Source organism: Helianthus annuus, chromosome 12 (genome assembly GCF_002127325.2).
Source record: "Helianthus annuus cultivar XRQ/B chromosome 12, HanXRQr2.0-SUNRISE, whole genome shotgun sequence".
Classification (NCBI taxonomy): Eukaryota; Viridiplantae; Streptophyta; class Magnoliopsida; order Asterales; family Asteraceae; genus Helianthus; species Helianthus annuus.
In genome coordinates this window covers 141762689-141780527 of record NC_035444.2, presented here as the reverse complement: position 1 = coordinate 141780527, position 17839 = coordinate 141762689, and the positions used below count along the sequence as shown (strand labels likewise).

At 35.9% G+C, this 17839-nt stretch overlaps 2 protein-coding genes across 2 annotated transcripts; both read left to right on the top strand.

Annotated features, from left to right (window-relative positions):
- Positions 1–1325: 1325 nt before the first annotated feature.
- Positions 1326–4323, top strand: LOC110895646 (B3 domain-containing protein Os06g0194400). The gene is made up of 5 exons (XM_022142964.2): positions 1326–1714; positions 1845–1943; positions 3021–3170; positions 3251–3460; positions 3628–4323. Exons 1-5 carry the CDS (start codon positions 1589–1591, stop codon positions 4045–4047), a joined length of 1005 nt encoding a protein of 334 aa, XP_021998656.1. The 5' UTR covers positions 1326–1588; the 3' UTR covers positions 4048–4323.
- Positions 4324–7349: 3026 nt separating this feature from the next.
- LOC110895647 (B3 domain-containing protein Os06g0194400-like) lies at positions 7350–9670 on the top strand. The gene is made up of 6 exons (XM_035981378.1): positions 7350–7466; positions 7601–7717; positions 8655–8792; positions 8884–9057; positions 9244–9334; positions 9414–9670. Exons 1-6 carry the CDS (start codon positions 7350–7352, stop codon positions 9668–9670), a joined length of 894 nt encoding a protein of 297 aa, XP_035837271.1.
- Positions 9671–17839: the final 8169 nt, after the last annotated feature.

Sequence of the window (17839 nt, the reverse complement as noted above, 5' to 3'; positions counted from 1 at the left end):
TTTTAAAATTTTAATGAAATTGTATGTTTTTTTTTTATAAATGTTGTGTGAATTTTATAAATTTTTTGTAATTTTTTTAATAATCTGCGACGCGGTGCACCCAACCCAAGCTCCGCCATACCCCGCGGACATGTCACTAGGCGGTGGGGGGCTCCCATTCCACGTGTCAACTCATGCCCCAACCCAAGCCCCACCATACCCCACGGTCTGAGGCAAAAAATTAAGTTTCATTTATTAATTAGGTAGTTAAAAAAAGACTCATTTTAAATACACCCCTAATTACTAATTACACCCCATCTCTATAAAAACATCACATCAATTAATAATTTTATTTATTTTTAGTCTATTTTGTCTTTTAGTTAACAACTTTGTTATGTTTTTAGCTTTTTTGTATTTTAGTTGTCTTTTTTTTAATCTTTTATTTAGTTATTAGTTATATATTACTTATTATTATTATTATTATTATTATTATTATTATTATTATTATTATTATTATAACTAGTTATTATTATAACTAATTATTTATCCAATTACATTTATAGTAATAACAGAAATTATAAAAAAATAAGTGCATTCTTACAACCAACATAATCATTATGGTCCCTTAATGAACTTTGAGGTGTATAAAAAAACTGGTTTTAGAACCGAAACCGGAAAAAAAACCGAAACTGGTTTTTTTTTAACCGGTTTTTTTTTATAACCGGTTTTTTTTAATCGGTTTTTTTAACCGCCGGTTTTTATACCGGTTACTATTCTTGACTTCAAAAACCGGTTATTAACCGAACTGGTTATTAAAAAACCGGTTAAAACCGGTAAAAAACCGGTTTTTTTTGGGAAAAACCGGTTAAAAACCGGTCCCAACCGGTTATACCGGTTATTGTTTTGGACATCAAAAACTGGTTAGTAACCGGAACCGGTTATAAAAAAAAACCGGTTTTTATTTTGGGTGAAAAAACCGGTTTTTTTTAACCGGTTTTTTAATAACCGATTAACCGATTTGTACACCTCTACCCCTGGATACCCAAATGAACTATGCCTCCAAAGATCTTGTGTGTCATCATACTCTTGGAAGTTCACAAATGAACTATGCCTTGAAGGCTCTTGAGTGTAGTCTTGCCCTTGATAATTCATAAATGAACTATGCCTTGCAGGCTTTTTAGTGTAATCATGCTCCTGGGAGTTTCCAAACGGATTGTGTCTTGGAGGCTTTTGGGAGTAGCTTCGTTGAAGGGGAGGTTTAGCACTTGCATGGTTCTGTTTTTTTTTTTTTTTTTTTGGATTTTCTTCAACAAAAGATTCTTCAACCGGTAATAGAGAAGAATAAGAGGCAAAATAATATTGGATGGGTGAAAACTTTACTCATCTCATTAGTCATGCACTCCCATAAATGGAATTGATTTTGAAAGACAGCAACCAAATAGAGAGTGGTCATATCAAAGCAAGTCTACTACTAATAAAGAAAGGCACTAAACCCAAAACCCATTCCATCTTCTTCCCTTTGCTTTTTCCGGAAGGAGACATCACTACCGGTCGCCGGAAACTTCAGATGTGTTAGCTTTACTCCGTCTGAAACCATCAGCAACCAACAATGGTGGTCTCAAACGAAAGCTATGAAGAGCTCCGTAAGAGAAGGATGGAGGAGAACAAGAGAAGGATGGAAGAGCTTCATCTTCATCAGCTCACTCAAGCTCTTAAACCCACCAAACCCCCTCCGGTTATTATCTATTCCCACAATCTAGTTCCTTAGCTTTATTACAGAAACTAATAACCAAATAGTTGTGATGAAGTTGAATTTTGTTTAAAAATAGTAATGACCTAAACTTGATTATCTGTAACAATGGCAGATGAAGCGTACACAACGGCGCAAAATTGTGACCGAAATGGTGGAGGTCAGGAGGTCAAACCGTGTTGCAAACAAGCCTGCCCCTGTTTTCAACCAAAGTGTAACTTTCTTTTGTTTCCTTTCCTTACTAATTTCAGTTTGGTATATTTATTGCACTATTCAATCAAATTATCGAAAGCTCGTAATCCAAGTTAATAATGCTCAAGCTCCATAATTTAGGGTTTAGGGCAAATCTTCTTTTGGGAGTGTACATTCGAAGCCCCAAGCAAACAAAAAAATCGGGGCCCTCATACTCAGTAAATTCCACCAATAGCAAAGCTAAGGTAGGGTTTGAGGAGGGTAAGATGTAGACAAACTTACGTCTACGGCTCTATCCCATATGAATAGAGAGGTTGTTTCCAGTGAGACCCCCAGCTCGCTAGTAGTTTTGCATCAAGCCTTGGACATAAGGCACATAACACTCAACAATCGGGACAATGGCCGATTAGTGCATGTACCCCCTAGTCTTTTGGCTATCAACGCCACCACATGATGCACGATTAACCATCCCCGCTTCTTTCGTTATTTTCACGAAATTAGTAAAATAATGTTAAAACTAATGCACTTTCACCTTTGCCCCCCCCCCCCCCCCCCCCCACACACACACACACACACACACATGTACATTATATGTGCATACCGTAAACGAAGCGTAAAATTTATTTTTTGATCTAAATTATTCAATTAGTCTACACTTGCACAAAAAGAATCAAAGATAATGGAAAAAAAAGACGCAAAGAATCACAAAACCAGTCAAACGGGAAACAAACATAGGAAAAAATGGGACCCAGGTCTGTGGCTTCTTTACTCCGGCCCAAATCCGAACTAACAAATCGTGCAGCCCAATACTCATGTGTGTGTACAAGAGAATTAAAATGGAATAATGGATTTTAATAATCTCAACTATTAGCCGTTGGCCAGCAATAGTCCCAACTTAAAAAATAACCAGTGGTGGTCCAACCTTTTCATATATTGTAAACAAATGGACCTTTACTAACAAAACTTTCATTTCTTTTTGTCCCCTCTTCCTTTTCTATTAGTACAGGTCCACTAGTTTACAGTTTATACTTTATCAAATTTCATCAAGTATATTTGTATGTTTCAACCTTATAATATCGAGCTTGCATATTCTTAATAGGTAGCTCAAGATTCTTCAAGGTCAACTGCCATGATTTCTTCAAGGTCAACTGCCATGATTAAAGCTGAGGGGGTCCGGTCAAGCCTAGGAACGGAGCATCCGAGCTGTATAAAGAGGCTGAAAGGACATGTTCTCATTGCATATGATATGGTATTCTCAACAACGTGCAGAGTTGCAATCAGTTTTTCGTTAAAAGAATTGTGTAATCCATTGCTCTCTTTTGGATACAGGCTTTTCCGACCACGTTTTGGAAGTTATTTGTATTACCGAAAGTTGATTCCGAAATGGTGATTGAAGATGAAAATGGAGAGATTCATCATGTCAAATACAAGGCTAAGATTTGCAGGCTTACTGCAGGATGGAGAAAGTTTGTAGCTGAACATAACTTGCTTGTTGGAGATGTTTTGGTCTTTCATTTGGTTGAACCTTACAGATTTAAGGTACGCTCTTCTTTTTTGGTTCGTTCACATAATGAACATAAATAACACCAGTTCTTGTTAGTACTCAGCAGCTTTATATTTTATGGATTCTCATGCCTGTGATTATTTTTTTAAAACTCGAGTTATTTAGATGACCTAACAAGCTGGTTTAAATTTCTGATTTGTAGGTTTATATAGTCAGGGCGAATGATCCGGAGAAAGAAGATGATCTTATAACACGTTTGAATTTGGAGGCACTCTCTAAACCAAACCTTCCATTTCAAGAACTCGTAGCCTTCAAAGACTTCCATGTAATGGTCAACGGGGTGTGCATTGACTCCGAGCTTCCAGATGATGTCAAAATGAACTACTTCAAACTCTGCAAGGACAGGAAAGAATTCCTGCATGATTGTCTTCCTGAAAAATTTTATCACAAGTTAGTAGCAGGTATGATTGGTGAAATTGTCAACATTGCAAATGAGATAAATAACTTCAAGCTCACTACAACTAAGGAGGAACTCGATGCATGGGATAATACCCTAAGATCGTTTTCTCAAATGGGAATGAAAGTCGGGTTTCTGAGACAAAAGATTGCTACTCGTGTTTGAATCCGAAAATAGGTTGGATACTGAAATGCATATGGAAGCTAAGTCAGAACACTAACTTGTAGAAAGATACAAGTTATTGTTGATTATTTGAAACCAAAGGCTGGGAGGTATGAAGTGAAGTTCCAAGAGGAGGTTCCACACACAATCTTTCATTCCTTTATATATATCGTCTAGGTAGGTTATCTCATATTTCACAAACAAAAACCTTCATCTGTTAACTAGTAATCCAATCCTCACACTATTATTGTGCATGAATGTGTAGTTTCTTTTGTTTAATCGTCGTCATCTTCGACTTGTAAGCAAGTGTTTGATCTTTGTAGTATGTAGTGTGAAGGATATTTTTGATGTAAGTTGAAGGTTCAATTAAACCAGTACTAATTAATTAAAAGGTTAGTTGACAATTTCTTTCTTTTCTAATTTTTTTTTGATCATTCAAGACTAGACACAACAGACAGAAAACCAGCTAAAACAAAGACTTGTACATCAATTTTTTTCCACTTGACCCAATCTAGAACTAAACCTTTTGATCTGCTATTTATCCACAAATACGCCATCGTTGTAATCTATCCAATAATGTAGTCAATATTAACCAGCACATCAGAAAAAAAAAAACCATGTTGTTTCGTGCATGCCAAAGACTCCAGCAAGCAACCATAACCACCGAGATTCTTCTTCACAAAATTACCCGACCCAAACTTATGAACCTCAATTATCTTTGCCTTTGCTGGAGCTTTGATTGATTTACATTGCGATTAATTTTCATATGCATATTTAGTTCAGTAACAATGTATGAAGTGATTCCTAGTTCACTTGATTCTGGCACGTATATTTTGATTATAAATAGTTGTTTCTTTTTTTTTCATCTTAGTCAAATCAGAATAGTATTTGTATATAAACACTTGATTTTTTTTTTTTTTCATATGCTCTCCCTTTTGTTTTTCAGCATATGTCTTGTCTATGTAATCTCATTCCATTTTGTACTAATTGTAAATGTAAATGTTTGCATTCTTTTTGTCAACCCACTTGGTTAGGGCTGCAAACGAATCGAACAACACGAACAAAACTTTGTTCACAAACTGTTCATTTGTTAAGGAAATATATGTGTTGACAAACTGTTCATGAATACTTATCGAACGAGATTCTCTGTTTGTGTCTGTTCATTAAGGAAATAAACGTGTTCGTGTTCGTTTGTTAATTTTAGGTAACGAACGTTTATGAGCATAAACGAACACAAACTTATGTTCATGAACACAAATAAAACCAAACGGACACAAACAAGCATTCATGAACAGAATATACAATACACTGATACTTATTAAATATTTTATTTGTCGGAATTTTAAAATATTTAGATAAAATATAAAAAATAAAAACACTAATGAAATATTGAACACAGACGAACACAAACGTACACGTTACCGAACATTTACTAACATAAATGCATGAACGTAACCTCTGTTCGTTCATTTATTAAATAAACGAACACAAATGAACTTTCCACTGAACGTTTGGTTCATTTGCAGCCATACAGTTGATAAACCCTATTTTATTATGTATGACTTGGAAATTAAAGTCAACATAAATGTCATAGTTGGAAATTAAAGATAACACAAACATCAAGTGATCTTATTGTGATATTGTCTTGCATGTATAACTCACAAGTATCATGTATGTATGCATGCTAAACACAAGGCCGACCCATGGCATGTGTTGAAATTAAAGCCAATATAATTGTCATAGTTGGAAATTAAAATAACACAAACATGAAGTATCTTATGGTGATATTGTCATACATGTATAACTCACAACTATCATGTATGTATGCATGCTAAACTAGGGATGAACAAATCCCGATCCCGTCTTGATTCCGAATTTCGTCAAAACTGGGTACCGATGCCGATACCGAAATATGTCGGTATGGTATCAGTACGGTATTGATATGGTATCGGTACGGTAGCGGTATTTGAAAGTAAAATTCGGTATTCTACCGGTACCGATCCCAAAAATACCGATACCGAAAATGCCAAAAAGTGTATACCGTTTCCGGTACCGAAAAAATCGGTACGGTATTTTCGGGATCAGGATTGGGATGGTATTAGGATGGGATCGGTATTTGATACCAAATGCTCATCCCTATGCTAAACACAACGCCGACCCATGAAATGTGTGGGAGGAGTGGGACACATGACTCATCATCTTGGGGCCCAAAATTTGATCCAAAAGATTCAAGACAAATTCATAAGAAAGTGGTGTTTCTTTACGATCTATTTCAACGTTTAGAAATTGGTTAATAGGTAAAGATACATGTACTTGATGCCCCGCCCAAGAGAGAGACCCAAGGCCTGATTGTAATGATACTGATACCGACTACCGAAAGATTAACATGGACCATTGTGACAATCTAGGAAAATCCCATATCGGCTGTGGTCAGGAGAAATTCTTGGTTCATAAGACATTCTCTGCCTTTTATATCACCAACGCGTTTTAGGCTTAATGCTAGTGGGTTATAGAACTCCATAGTTAAGCGTGCTCAGGTAAAAGTAGTATCAGGATAGGTGACCTCCTTGGAAGTCTCCACTAGAGCAACCAAAAACAAATATTTGAGTTCTTGGATGGGCAACCTATCGGGGGCAAAGCGGACAATATTGATGGTCAGAGAGGCCTGATGTTACAAATGGTATCAGAGCCCCTCCTGAGCCGTTCGGGATGGTGGGACAAACCTCATCGAGGACAACGAGTCCCTATGGGGGGGGGGGGAGGGGGATTGATTGTAACGATACTGATACCAACTACCGAAAGATTAACATGGACCATTGTGACACCCTAGGCAAACCCCACATCAGTCGTGGCCAGGAGAGATTCTTGGTTCATAAGACATTCTTCGCCTCTTATATCACCAACGCGTAATGGTTGTAGATTCTAGATGCTCACCAAACCTGAAAAAAAAAATCCCAGAGGTTATTTGTATACCTTGGATGCCCCGCCCACATCACCATTCAATATTTCTTGGCCCACTGTTGGCTAAACCACCTGGGCACTAGGCCCTATGTCAAATCCACTTAACTTTATATAAGCCAATTTAAAAACTAAATATTTTCTAGAAAATGCCCCCGGCCCACATCACCATTCAATATTTCAGGAGCAGTACCCGATACAATATGTGCCCATACCCAACAAACTCCCTCTCGCATCCTTAGGTGCTTAAATTTAAACGGTCAGCTATTAGAAAAACCCAAATCAAAATCTCGTAAAACCCCTCCCTCCCTCCATCTTCTCAGTCTGAAAGCATCGAAAAAGAAACAATGGTGGTCGGCTATGAAGAACTCCGTAAGAGAAGGATGGAGGAGAACAAGAGAAGGATGGAAGAGCTTCATCTTCATCAGCTCACTCAAGCTCTTAAACCCACCAAACCCCCTCCGGTTATTATCTATTCTCACAATCTAGTTCATTAGCTTTATTTCTGCAACTTCTTTAACCATATAGGTTTGATGAACTGGCATTTTGTTTAAAATAATAACAATCACCTAAACTTGCTTTTCTGTAACAATGGCAGATGAAGCCTACACAGCCCCCCAAAATTGGGGCAGAAATGGCGGAGATCAGAAGGTCAAACCGCGTTGCAAACTTACCTGCCCGTGTGTACAAGCCTGCCCGTGTTTACAAACAAATTGTAACTTTCTTTTGTTTCCTTTCCTTATTTACCAACTCATATCTGCTTGTAAAACTTTAAAATATCCAGTAAGAGGGTCTCAACCATTAAGGGGCTGTTTGTTTACCTCTTAATGAAGCTCTTAATGGTTCAGACCTCTTACTGGTTAAGCACTCAATGGTTCAGACTGTTTGTTTCGTGAGCAGATGTCTGAATGGTTCAGACATTTGCCTCTGAATGGTTAAGTATTATATAGAGTCTGAATGGTTAAGACCTCTAATTTGAATTGGTACATTTGCCTCTGAAGGGTTAAGTATTATACTGGCTCTTAATGGTTCAGACCTCTTACTATTTCAACACTTAACCATTCAGAAGTTGCCAAACAGCCCCTAAGTGCTGAACCAGTAAGAGGTCTGAACCTTTAAGAGTCAGTATAATGCTTAACCGTTTAGAGGCTTATGTCTGACCAATTCAGATTAGAGGTCTTAACCATTCAGACTCACTCTATATAATGCTGAACCATTCATAGGCAAATGTCTGAACCATTCAGACATTTGTTCGCGAAACAAACAGTCTGAACCATTAAGTGCCGGAAAGAAAACCCGAAAAGTAAAGTTGTGATATGCTCAGAAGTAGGGGTGTTCAAACGAATCGAATTTTGGATTTGCGAGTTAATTGGACTGATAGCATCATTTCTTTATAACCGAACTGATACCCTTCATGTTTTCTTACCTTAGAACAGTTCATTTACAAAGCTAATTATCGAACCATTCACAAAGCTTGAACCTTTTACAATCTATTTCAGTAATGCTCAATGGCAATAATTTAGGTTTACGGCAAGTCTTTGTTTGGGATTGTGTTCCACTTAGAACAGTTTATACTTTATCAAATTTCATCGAGTTATTGTATGTTTTAACCATATAATATCGAGCTTACATATTACTGATTTTCTTAACAGGTAGCCCGAGGTTCTTCAAGCAAGTCTTCAAGATCACCTGCCATGACTAAAGCTGTGGAGGTCCGGTTAAGCCTAGGAACGGAGCATCCAAGCTTTATAAAGATGCTGAAAGGACGACAGGCATGTTCGAATGCGATGGTAATGCTATTGTATTCCCATGAACCTGTAGAGTTGCAATCAGTTTTTAGTTAAAGAAACTTTGTAATCCATTGCTCTCTTTTGGATACAGGCTTTTCCACCGTGGTTTGGGAAGTTATGTTTACCGAAAGCTAATTCTGAAATGATGATTGAAGATGAAAACGGGGAGATTCATCATGTCAAATACCTTGCTAAGATTTGCAGGCTTAGGGCAGGATGGAACAAGTTTAAATTTGGGCATAACTTGCTTGCTGGAGATGTTTTGGTCTTTCGTTTACACTCTTCTTTTATGGTTTTGTTCACATGATGAACATAATTAACTCTGGTTCTTGTCAGTACTCAGTAGCGTGTATGTTTCTTTATATTTCAGGGATTCTTATGCCTGTGATTCTATATAAAACTTGAGTTATTTAGATGACCTAACAATCTGATTTAAATGTCCGATTTGTAGGTTTATATAGTTAGGGCGAATGATCTGAAGAAAGCAGATGATCTTATTACGCGTTTAAATTTGGAGGCGCGGAATAAACAAATGACTTCAGGTCTGTTTCAGCTGACTTAAATTTCTGTTTTGTAGACCCGATTGATATATTTTCTTTCCCCGTTTTTGATTTCATACAGAAACCAATACGCGATCTCCTACACGAAAGAAAACCAAGCGTGCAAAGCCACTCTCATCATCACAGATCATTAGCCAAATCATCGAACAATTGGGAAACAATAGTGAAGCGTTTAGTTCAGAAGTTCTAGGAGGTTTCAGACCCTTTAAACCGGACCTTCCATCTCAAGAACTCGATGTCTACAAAGGAGTGTACGTTGACTCCGAGCTTTCAGATGATGTCGGAATGATTGGTGAAACTGTGAATATTTGCAAATGAGATCTACAACTGCAAGCTCACTACAACTAAGGAAGAACTTGAAGCATGGGATAATTCCCTAAAATCGTTTTCTCAATTGGGAATGAAAGTCGGGTTTTTGAGTGAAAGGATTGCTACACGTTCAAGACTCATGTTTGAATCCGAAAGTAGGTTGGATATCGAAAGGTATATGGAAGCTAAGACGGAACACAAACATATCGAAGATGAGATCAAAAGGTTTACAGACGAGCTCAAGAAACTGGAGGAATGTTCTAGAAAGATCCAGGAAGATTTGAAACACAAGGCTGGGAGGTATGAAGTGAAGTTCCTAGAAGAGGTTCCATACACAATCTAATCCTTCACCTTTTTGAGGAGATGAAGATTATTGGGTATTTGTGGATGCGAAGCAGGTCAAAGGGCAGGATATTCACCTGGGAGAATTGGGTAGCTTTTGAGTTAGTTTGTTTAGAGATGTAATATGTTGTATCTGCTCTTCTAATGTATACTTGCAATGGCTAACATGATTTTAGCAGTCAAACTTTTGGTGATAAATTTATGATTTTGTTGGCCTTTCAAAAAAAGAAAAAACATAAGCTGATTAAAAAAATTAAATATTTAAACTTAACTAAATATGGATTTTGTTGGCCTTTAAAAAACCCCCGACATAAGCCGATTAAAAAATTGAATATATTCAAACTTAACTAAAAAATAACTAGCACTCTGGGCATTGGCGATAGGGTTGAGGGCAATGACGATTCGACGGTCAACAAGACATGACAACAACAGCTAACGCTGTTTGACCAAATCTAACATGTGTTTTTCAAAGTCCAAAAAACTAAAAGAGAAGAGTGATGGCCTCTGGAGTGACCATATGTTTCTCGCAGCATACATATGGCATACACCAAACTAAAAATATTTCTTTTATTTATTTATAAACTTAGTCTAATATAAACTTTATAATTATTGAAAGTTTTATAAAATTTTTAATGACTAAAACCATTAAAAATGTATATTTGTATTTATAGAAAAAAATCAGGTTTAATAATTTCTCATAATTAGTTATTTAACACCAATTTTTTTTATACATTTAAAAATGAAATTTGATAAAAAATTAAATAAAATAACAAATTGATAAAAGACAATTCAAAAATGTTTTATTAGTGTAACTGAAAAATGAAAAATATTGGATGTTATTGCCCGCAACACTGGTTTGCCCCATTTTCTAAAAACAGTGAAAAAAAATCTTTAAGAAATATGACTTTCATCACCCGAATTTATAAGACATGTCGGTATTAGTTGTAGTTTATCTACGCTTTATGTCGGGTCGCAATATAAGTTTGTGTTTGTCTGTCTGTGTTTTACGTCACGTGATGATATAAATTTTTGTTTTATTTTTAATATTTTTACCACTTTTAATTGTCGTTTGCTTACTATTCAGCTGGATTTTACCATCCGTGTTCTAGTTATTATCTATATATACAATTTACAAGAAGTAGAAAGGGAACACAAATATCAATTCTTTTAAGTTAGGCAAATTAGATTTAAATAATCACAACTTCTTAATTTGGCTGACAATAATCTCAACTCAGTTATTTGCCGATAATAAAACGAACTGGTCCACTTTTGGCCCATAATAGTCCGCCGTTAAAAATAGCTTAACGGAGTTAACTTTTTTTCCAAATTACAAACCGATGTTTTAGGGATTTTGATCAGAACGAGGATATGAATCGATTTATATAAAACTTACCTCGAAACGGTGCTCCAAATGACTTTATTTTTGTTAAATGTAAGTTTAAACACCCGAATTGAAGCACCGTTTTCGTTGTTTACATCAATAAACTTGTATCCTCGTTCTAATAAAAAACCCTAAAACATCGGTTTGTAATTCGGATAAAAGCTTAACTCCGTTAAGCTATTTTTAACGCAGACTATTATCAGCCAGAAATGGATCAGTTCGGATTATTATCGGCAAATAACTGAGTTGAGATTATTATCGGCCAAAATGAGAAAGTTGAGATTATTTAAATCCAATTTGCCTTTAAGTTATAATTTCATCTTTAAATAATATACGATTTTAACGTATTTAATTTTTACTTAAGTTGATTATCCTTCGATAACTCCCATTTGTTTTCTTTATAAAAACTAAATACGCAAATATGTTTAATGTTTTTTTTCCTCAACGCTCTAATATAAATTTTGTTGGAAAAGAAAGTTTTACTCAAAATAGTACTGTGACGAACCAAGTACCGACTATAACAAATTATACAGATAACCAACTAATTCATGTCGCATCCTTATTACTTATATATATATATATATACATATATATATATATATATATTTGTGTGTGTGTGTGTAAAGTGCATGTAGGGGAATAGTGCCAACTGCGCAATTGTCTTTTTCCAGCCAGCCATTATTGATTTTCGGCCATAAACTCGTTATCATTACCTTAAAAAATTGGAAGACGCCGATCAACATCTACATATGGGGAACGATGTGTTGGGCTCCTCATGGTTCCAAAAGCATCGAAGTTTAAGGCGTCTCCTTGAGAATACTCGTATCGAGCCAATACTAGATTAAGGTCGTGTGGTAGACTTTGTGGTGGTTGTGAAAAAAAAAATTAGGTGAAAATTATGAAAACCCGAAAGATGTTGGATATTTATAAAATTGAGGTTGTGGTTGTTGTGTAAAAATTTGGTGTTGTGGTTGTTGCGGCCTATACCCATCATCATTTGAACCGCCTACTCTAGCACTTGACCTGCCACCTCTCGAACTTGACCCACCACCTCTTGAACTAGAACTCGCTCGACTAGATTTCTTTGCGATACCCTTCCCTTTTCGTTGATCCATACTAAAAATGAGATGTAAAAATTGTGAGAGTTTAAGAGAATTGTGAGAGTCTTGTAGGAGTAGGATATGTGATATACATAGTTACAAAAAGAATTATATTTTTAAAGGAGCTTTACAAAGAAAACAAAATTATAATTGTTACAACCCCCCCCCCCCCCCCAATATCCTCAACAGGGTAGCTTTGAATTATATAGTTTTTTTATATAATTATATATTCCTCTAGGGTAGGGATAGTGTAAAAAAGGTCTAAAACGTGAGAATTGTAAAAAGTGTTTTAAATTATTTGGACTTGATTTGAAAACTGTAGGGGTAATAGTGTCTTTTTATATGTTTCAAATAAGGTAACATCTCCTAAATTTCAGCAATCCTTGTTCATCCTTATTCTATGAATACGGACACATGTAATTGCTACCAGAAAATTATAGCACTATATAACAATATATAAATACTATATAACGCTATATAACACTATATAACACCATATAACACTATGTAACAGTATGTAACACTATATAACACTATGCATCCATCATAGATCTACTACCATAAAATATAACACTATAATACTATATAACACTATACAACCATCATAGAACTGCTACCAAAAAATATCACACTATAACATTATAACACTGTATAAAAAGCTTTATTCTGCATCCATCACTATATAACATTCTATAAATGTAACGCCCTGCGTTTTCATACTTTCCATATTTAGAAACCATTGCTTGAAATTCTATTTTTTTGGAAATTTTGTATTCCTTGTAATCGTATTTCGTTGTATCGTTGTAAAATCTGAGACTTTGATCGTAATGAAACGAATCTTTTATACATCGTTTATACATGTTTATACATTGATACGTGCACTCGTTTGATACATGGTTCGTAATTCGTATAAACGTAAGCTTAACTCGTAAACAATGATCGTGTATTTGTAATCCTTAAATCTTCATACATTTAAACACTTAGTTATTCGATTATAAGATTAAGTTGTATGTTTTTTTTTTCATTTGATCATACCAAACTATAAACCATACATACTTGTTACATTTCATGTGTTATACACACCTATGTTATCACACTTTTTGCTAAATTAAAACATGTCATTTATGCATTTTGGATCTTATTACAAGTTACATACATACTAGACACCATGTAACACTTTATTAAACATCAAATATATACATTCTAATGTTAAAAAAATAAAATAAAATAAAAATTTTAGGGCTGTTAACAGCCTTGCATCAGCCCACTTAATTTCCTTGTTTTGAGTTATTTAGCCCACTAAACACTTCCAAAACCCATGGCATTATAGCCTAGTGGTATCTTGGTGGTGGGATAAGGCTTATGACCATTAGGTCATGGGTTTGATTCTCACAAAGGGGGTTTTCCCAGATTTATTGGGTTTCCTCCTGAATTGGTGTATAGGCATTATTGCCTAGTGGAGATGGATATGATTGGGTGGTTCCACTGGTGGCACGATGATACTCCAGTGATCCGTCAGTGATCCAAATTTGCCGTTCAAAAAAAAAAAAAAAAAAAACTAAACACTTCCAAAACCCAACCCAATGAAACCCTAATCCATCCCCTATATAACCCAAGCCTCCTCCAAGCATTTTTCACTTTCTAAACACTCTCCATTCACTCTCAAACACTCCAAACCGTAGCTGATTGCAGAAGTTCGAGCAGATTTATACCATTTCACTAAAGTGAGCATAACTCACTCAATTCTTATCCGATTCACTCGATTCTTTTTCCTACTACTTTGTATTGACCTTAACTACGTTTCCATGGGTTTTACCTGGAAAACTAGAGCCTGGAATGTGGCCAAAAGGGCTCCAAAGTGGACTGATTTTTCTGTTCTTGTTTCAAACTTTGATAAACTTGTTTAAACTTGAGGCAACTCATCTCAAACCTATGTCCTTATGCTTATAACCACTTCTATGGTTAGTTAGGCTTAAAAACAAGGTTGAGACATTCAAAATCAGAGGTATAAACCTCACAAACTTTCTGTTTTGTTCAAGGGTTTTAACCCACAAGTGATGCTCAAGTTCAAGACTTGATGATTGCGTGATTTAGGATTAGCTTGGGCTAACCTACTTGAAAATCCACACATTGCTTGATGTTTTCTCATAGATTAGTTGTTCATCTTCTATTGTTTCTTGTAAGTTCATGACCCTCCTTGTTGTTCATAACAACAAGTGTAGTGGTGAACAATAGAGGTACCTAAATGGAAGCTTTGTTCTTCCTACCTCATGTATGAATTCCATGATACTTAGAGGTGCCTAAATGAAGACTTTAATCTTCTACCTCATGCTTGACTTATATGAGGTAATATACACTATGTAATGCTTATGTAACAACCAAATAATCGGACTCTTGGTGATGAACTAATGGACATTCGTCAAGCTAGTAGATTGTATCATCTTAGGCCTTGACAACTTGTCACGATTCTAATGGAACTTTGTTCCATGAAAACATTTTAACTCTTTTAGAGTTTCATAATGTCAAGAGCAAGTGTCATAGGTGTTAGATGATTAATTTCATATGTTTATTTTTCATATTATTTAAACTCTAAATCCCTAGAACCATATGTAAACACCTCTTAAACTCCAAATCGAACACATTCAACTTCCTAGTCTCAACAACTTCGTCACATGGGATAATCGGAAAGCATATGCAACTTTGTGAGTACACTTGACCCATTTTCCTTTTAATACACTTTGGGTGCAACATGTTTTACTTGTTAAAATGCACGATTCACAAACATGCTTTTATTCGTTCAATCCTTATACATGCTTTGCTATGCTTAGGTTCATGCTAGAATACATACTACTTGTTAACTCGGCTTAACAATTATAGCGCTATAGGAGTAGCACACCACCCGACGGGGTTTTGTTAAGTCTTTATTCTATAACGGTCTCGTTGCTTTTGTGACGAGGGATGCTAAATACTAGTGGACACTAGAGTTGACATATTGTTATGCATGATAGTTTGACCTTGATATACCAAATGCTATGTTGGATTGAAAATACTTTTATACACATGTCACGAGTCTAAAACTAGTGTACTCGCCAATACCTTTGTATTGAACTATACTTTTTAAAACATGTTGCAGATTTAGCGATGATGTTGGCGATGCATGGAATCTAGTAGGATGCTTAGATACACACTTTAATTTGTATTCTTATTGCATTGTATTTCATTATTCATGATGTTGTATTTACTTCAAATTCTTGTAATTGATTCTTTAGAAATGAAATAAAATTTACTATTTAAATACTTGTCACAGTTATTAGTATTATGATGTCATGAGCAATCTATTTCGTCTCACTCCGATGTTTCCGCCATCGGTTGGGGTGTGACAGATTGGTATCAGAGCCATAATTCACACCCCCAAAAATCCACACGCAGAGTACCACCGCTTGGAGGCGTGACTGACCAGGATCAAGCCATCAATCATATTGAACATGTAAATAATAAGTAAAAGTAAATGTATTTCAACCAAACCAATATGAAAGGTGTTCAAAACATAAGTGCAATATCAATGTTTAGCGGAAGCATGAAAATAAACCCAACATAAGTATGAATATGTAATGTCAAAACGTTTAATCAAAGTATTCACGATCCTTGTCCAAAACGACCGCGCCTCCTAGTGCAAGCTCCATGTATACCTAACGACCTGCAAGGCATGTAACAGAGAGTCAACAACTAGTTGAGCGAGTTCACAGTGGATTGTTTAGTGACAGTGTTCATTTCGTAAAACGTTTGTTTGTTTAGAAATCCATGTATGGTATATAATTACATCGCGGCCCTCCAGGCATGTTTGCGAAGATTAGTGGGGGTTTCCCGTGTATTGTAGACTAGTTTTATTTGTATCGCGGCCCTCCAGGCATGTGTGCGAAGTTTAGTATCAGTATCGCGGCTATTCCAGGCATGTGTGCGAAGAATCAGTATCAGTATCGCCGCCATTACAGGCATGTGTGCGAAGAGTAGTGGGGGCTTCCCCATGTATCACTAGTCTAGCAGTATCTATAAGTGACCTTTACCAACCGAGGTCAGTATTTCATAATTCCCAACAACAACGTAAATACAGACAATCATCCAATCCCATTCCCTACCCCGGGAATCCCATGCCCTTGTAAGAGTGTGAACTCACCTTGGTTTGCTCGGTATGCTAAGTTAAGTGCTCACAAATAATCAATCAAGTCCTATAGTATGCACGTATACTAAATCAGTTCAAGTTTACAAAGTTCCACATAAAACTGAAATCTCTAAGTGTGCGGGATAGTTAACATCAAGTAACGCGTAAACAGATAGTCACCTTCATATCATTCATGCTTCACATAATTGTCTTTCACAGTTTGTGCTAATGTGGTTATTAAATAACACAATTGCGAGTTATCAGTCATAACGAAGTTAATAACTCAACAGGGTTTATAAACATACAGGAATAATAAACTGACAGTGTAGTTAACTAACAGAGTTAACCAACAAATAAAGTTAACAACTTAACAGGAGTGTACATGCTTAGCGAAGTTTGTATATTTAACAGAGTTGACACTAACTGAACCAACAACAAACTCGGACCTAACATCTTAAATAAAATTCTGACCTTATAAACATCAAATACTCGGACCATGAGTTCCCTTTATAAAATTCGGACCAACAATCAACCAAAACTCAGACTAGAGAATCAACTAAAACTCGGACCACAAGTCCTTGTAAAATTCGGACCATGCTTATTCACAAAACTCGGACCAATCCACCACCAATAAAAGTCGGACCGAACACCCCCTTATAAGAGTCGGACCGAACACCCCCTTATAAAAGTCGGACCATGTATCTCCTACAAAAGTCGGACCTTTCATCATTATAAAGTTCGGACCATGCATCATCCTAAAACTCGGATTTTGTGACTTCACAAAACCCTGACACAAATCTTCGGACTAACAATCATGCAATATTGAAAACCAAATCACAGTTTTTCAATGGAACAGTTACGTTGCAGGTTACGATCAAAAACCCTAATTTTCATACATTGGCAATGCTGTAACCAAAATAACAATCAACCAATTCTAACATATCAGGCATCCTATTGTCAAGCATTTGATTACACAACTATTTACAAACCATTTCACAATAATCAGGATAATCAATAAACACAGAAACTTTGTTTGGAGAACTAGGGTTTGCATGAATCAAATAACCAATGATTAGCAACAAATAATCATTAAACGTTTACCTTAGATTGATTCTAGATGGATTGGGAAATCAAGATTGATGCGAGAGAACTTGTGTAGCCAAGAATGATGAGAGCAATGGTTGTAGAGAGAATGA

What these genes read in the sequence shown, in the direction of transcription:
- LOC110895646 (XM_022142964.2), top strand. Translation starts at nt 1,589, where the DNA reads ATGGTGGTCTCAAACGAAAGCTATGAAGAGCTCCGTAAGAGAAGGATG. An exon ending in TTCTCATTGCATATGATATG is followed by an intron (nt 3,171 to 3,250) that starts GTATTCTCAACA and finishes TTTTGGATACAG; the next exon opens with GCTTTTCCGACCACGTTTTG. An exon ending in TTGAACCTTACAGATTTAAG is followed by an intron (nt 3,461 to 3,627) that starts GTACGCTCTTCT and finishes TCTGATTTGTAG; the next exon opens with GTTTATATAGTCAGGGCGAA.
- LOC110895647 (XM_035981378.1), top strand. Translation starts at nt 7,350, where the DNA reads ATGGTGGTCGGCTATGAAGAACTCCGTAAGAGAAGGATGGAGGAGAAC. An exon ending in TGCTTGCTGGAGATGTTTTG is followed by an intron (nt 9,058 to 9,243) that starts GTCTTTCGTTTA and finishes TCCGATTTGTAG; the next exon opens with GTTTATATAGTTAGGGCGAA. An exon ending in GAATAAACAAATGACTTCAG is followed by an intron (nt 9,335 to 9,413) that starts GTCTGTTTCAGC and finishes GATTTCATACAG; the next exon opens with AAACCAATACGCGATCTCCT.